This window comes from Quercus robur, chromosome 3 (assembly GCF_932294415.1).
Source record: "Quercus robur chromosome 3, dhQueRobu3.1, whole genome shotgun sequence".
Lineage (NCBI taxonomy): Eukaryota > Viridiplantae > Streptophyta > Magnoliopsida > Fagales > Fagaceae > Quercus > Quercus robur.
The window spans coordinates 17,053,877-17,056,730 of NC_065536.1; the positions used below are offsets into that span (position 1 = coordinate 17,053,877).

At 40.7% G+C, this 2,854-nt stretch overlaps 1 protein-coding gene across 1 annotated transcript; it reads left to right on the top strand.

The window, feature by feature from the left end:
- Nucleotides 1–242: 242 nt before the first annotated feature.
- Nucleotides 243–1,873, top strand: LOC126719330 (uncharacterized). The gene is made up of 3 exons (XM_050421899.1): nucleotides 243–517; nucleotides 1,150–1,555; nucleotides 1,841–1,873. Exons 1-3 carry the CDS (start codon nucleotides 243–245, stop codon nucleotides 1,871–1,873), a joined length of 714 nt encoding a protein of 237 aa, XP_050277856.1.
- The last annotated feature ends 981 nt before the right edge of the window (nucleotides 1,874–2,854 follow it).

Here is a 2,854-nt window from a genome sequence, read left to right on the forward strand (position 1 = left end):
AAGCTCAAGCACTAGCAGATTTCATTACGGAGTTTACCCCAAGTCATAATGAGATAGAAGACAGTAAAAGATGGGTCATCCACATGGATGGTTCGTCTACATGGCATGCAGGAGGAATTGGTGTGGTCCTACAATCCCCAGAATGAGATAAACTGAAACATAAAGTCCGTCTATAGTACCAAGCAACTAACAATGAAGTCGAATATGAAGCCCTTCTCAAAGGGCTAGAATTGGCTAAGTCTATGGAAGCCAAGTCCATACGTGTCCTGGGGAATTCTCAACTGATCATGGGGCAAGTAAATGGGATGTATGAAGCAAAGGAAGAACGGATGAAGAAATACCTTAGTAGGGTGATGTGCCTTGTGAAAAGATTTGAAAAAGCTGACTTCGTTCAAATCTCAAGGGAAAAGAACGTGGATGCTGATACTATAGCAAAAGAAGCCTCAGCAAATGAATCAATGGACGAATCAGATGAAGTCCAGTATATGCCAAGTATAGATATCCCGAAGTACAACAGGTGGATAACAGAGGAAATTGGATGACCCCGATTATATCATACTTGAAAGACGGACAACTACCAAAAGAGAAGGACGAAGCTAGGAAGTTGAGGGTGAGATCGGCTAGATACGTCCTTATGAATGAAGTGCTATACAAGAGAGGCTTTTCTCAACCTTACCTTAGGTGCTTAGCTCCGGACGAAGCAAACTATGTACTAAGAGAAGTTTATGAAGGGGCATGTGGCAATCATTCAGGAGCCAGATCACTTATCCACAAGGTCATCCGTGCAGGGTATTACTGGCCAAACATGTAAGCTGATGCTAAAGCATACGTTAAGGTCTGCGACCAGTGCCAATGGTTTAGTAACGTCCCCAGACAACCGTTGGAATACCTCAACCCGATGGTGGCACCGTGGCCTTTTGCACAATAGGGACTAAATATTTTGGGTCCCTTCCCTCTGGGCACAAGGCAGATGAAGTTTCTAGTGGTGGGCATCGATTACTTCACCAAATGGGTGGAAGCTGAACCGTTGGCAAATATCACACAACAGAATGTAAAAAATTTCGTGTGGAAGAACATTGTATGCAGATTTGGGGTGTTAAAGGTATTAGTGTCTGACAACGGATGACAATTTGACAATGCACTCTTCAGGGACTTTTGCTTACACTTTGGAATTCAAAACCATTATTCCTCACCTGCACATCCCCAAGCCAACAGCCAAGCTGAAGTTGCAAACCGATCCTTGTTGAAAATCATCAAGACACGACTTGAGGGGGCAGAGGGAGTATGGCCAGATGAATTACCAAGAGTTTTATGGGCAGACAGGACCACAGTAAGAACCCCTACAGGGGAGACTCCTTTCAAGCTAGCCTATGGAAGCGATGCAGTCATACCTGCAGAAGTACATATGGCCAATCACAGGGTGATGATATATCAAGACAAAGATAATGAGGAACAACTCCATCTGAACCTCGATCTAGTAGACGAGGTAAGGGCAGATGCAGAACACAGGGCAGCAAAGTACAAGAACCTCATGGCTAGGCAGTATGATGCGATGGTAAAGCCAAGGCATTTCAACATAGGAGATCTCGTCTTGAGAAAGGTCTCTTTGTCAACCAAAAACCCAGCACATGGGAAGTTAGGCCCAAATTGGGAAGGACCCTACAGAGTTATCAACTGTAAAAGGCAAGGATCCTACTACTTGGAGGCCCTGGACGGGAGAAAGTTGGAACATCCCTGGAATGTGGAACACCTGAGGAGGTACTATCAGTAAAAGTGAACCTATGGACGAGCTTGGACCTTGTCTGTCTACTTACGTTCTACTTATATTTAATTGTTCTAGTTATGTTTAATGTTGTTTGTGTTGGAAGCTTGAACCTACTACCTTATTATTTATTATGGTTGTGTCATGGTTATGGACGAAGTTATGAAGTTTGTACTTGTTAAATAAAAAGGCTTTACTATGTATGTGCCTTATCTGTAAACAATATTTATGTTATACACAAAATGTTGTGTGAATTTTACATCTCCATGATATTTTCGTCCAAGCCAAACCACTAGGGAATTAAAAGATTCAAGATGAGTAAATTCTCTGGACGCAGAGATGTAACATCTAAATTTTCCTGAGTAAAACAAGGAAAAAACGGTAGATACACTCGTCCAACACATGGACGAGGAAAAGTATTAAATTGTATTTTCGTCCAAGTTAAGGGCGAAAATCAAAAGCCAACTGAAACAATCCAAACTATGGACGAGAGAAAAAGTTAGGCAAAATAAATTGGATGGTATGTAACATCAGCTTGTAAGTCTTAAGATGAATAAAAGCTGGATAAAAATACCACCTACAAAGACGAGTTAGACTAACAATATGAAGAATATATATTTTCGCCATGGACGAGCCAAAGCTGGAGTTAAATTAAATAGCATAGCAATACTCGTTCATGCAAAGAAAATGAAACTTCATTCATTCAAAGGGTGGACGTCCCATGTCCAAAAACCCTTGTTTTGTCCAAAAAAATGAAATGATTGTTTTTTTTTTAAAAAAAAAAAAAAGAGAGAGAACCTGTCCTACAACCATGGACGAGGTTAGTGTATTCTGGTTACATAAGAAGGTCCTAAAACAAAGGACCAAACAAAATCCAAATAAATAAAAATAAAAAAAATAAAAAATAAATAAAAAATAAAAAAAAACAAAGAAAGATTGCTATGTAAAGGTCTCGTCCTTAAGCAGAGGGAGCATTGGCATTGGAGTCATCTTGAAGTGGCTGAGTGCTAGCATCGTCCTCCACATTGACGTCATTAGAGCCGGTCTAAATAAGAGAGCTAGTGGCAGCAGCAAGGTTAAGTTTGATTGAGC

Excerpts from the sequence above, each read along its gene's own strand:
- LOC126719330 (XM_050421899.1), top strand. The coding sequence starts at position 243 with ATGGAAGCCAAGTCCATACGTGTCCTGGGGAATTCTCAACTGATCATG. Across the intron at positions 518-1,149 it reads GATATCCCGAAGTACAACAG|GGACTTTTGCTTACACTTTG; the intron begins GTGGATAACAGA and ends TGCACTCTTCAG. Across the intron at positions 1,556-1,840 it reads CTAGGCAGTATGATGCGATG|TTATGTTTAATGTTGTTTGT; the intron begins GTAAAGCCAAGG and ends TAATTGTTCTAG.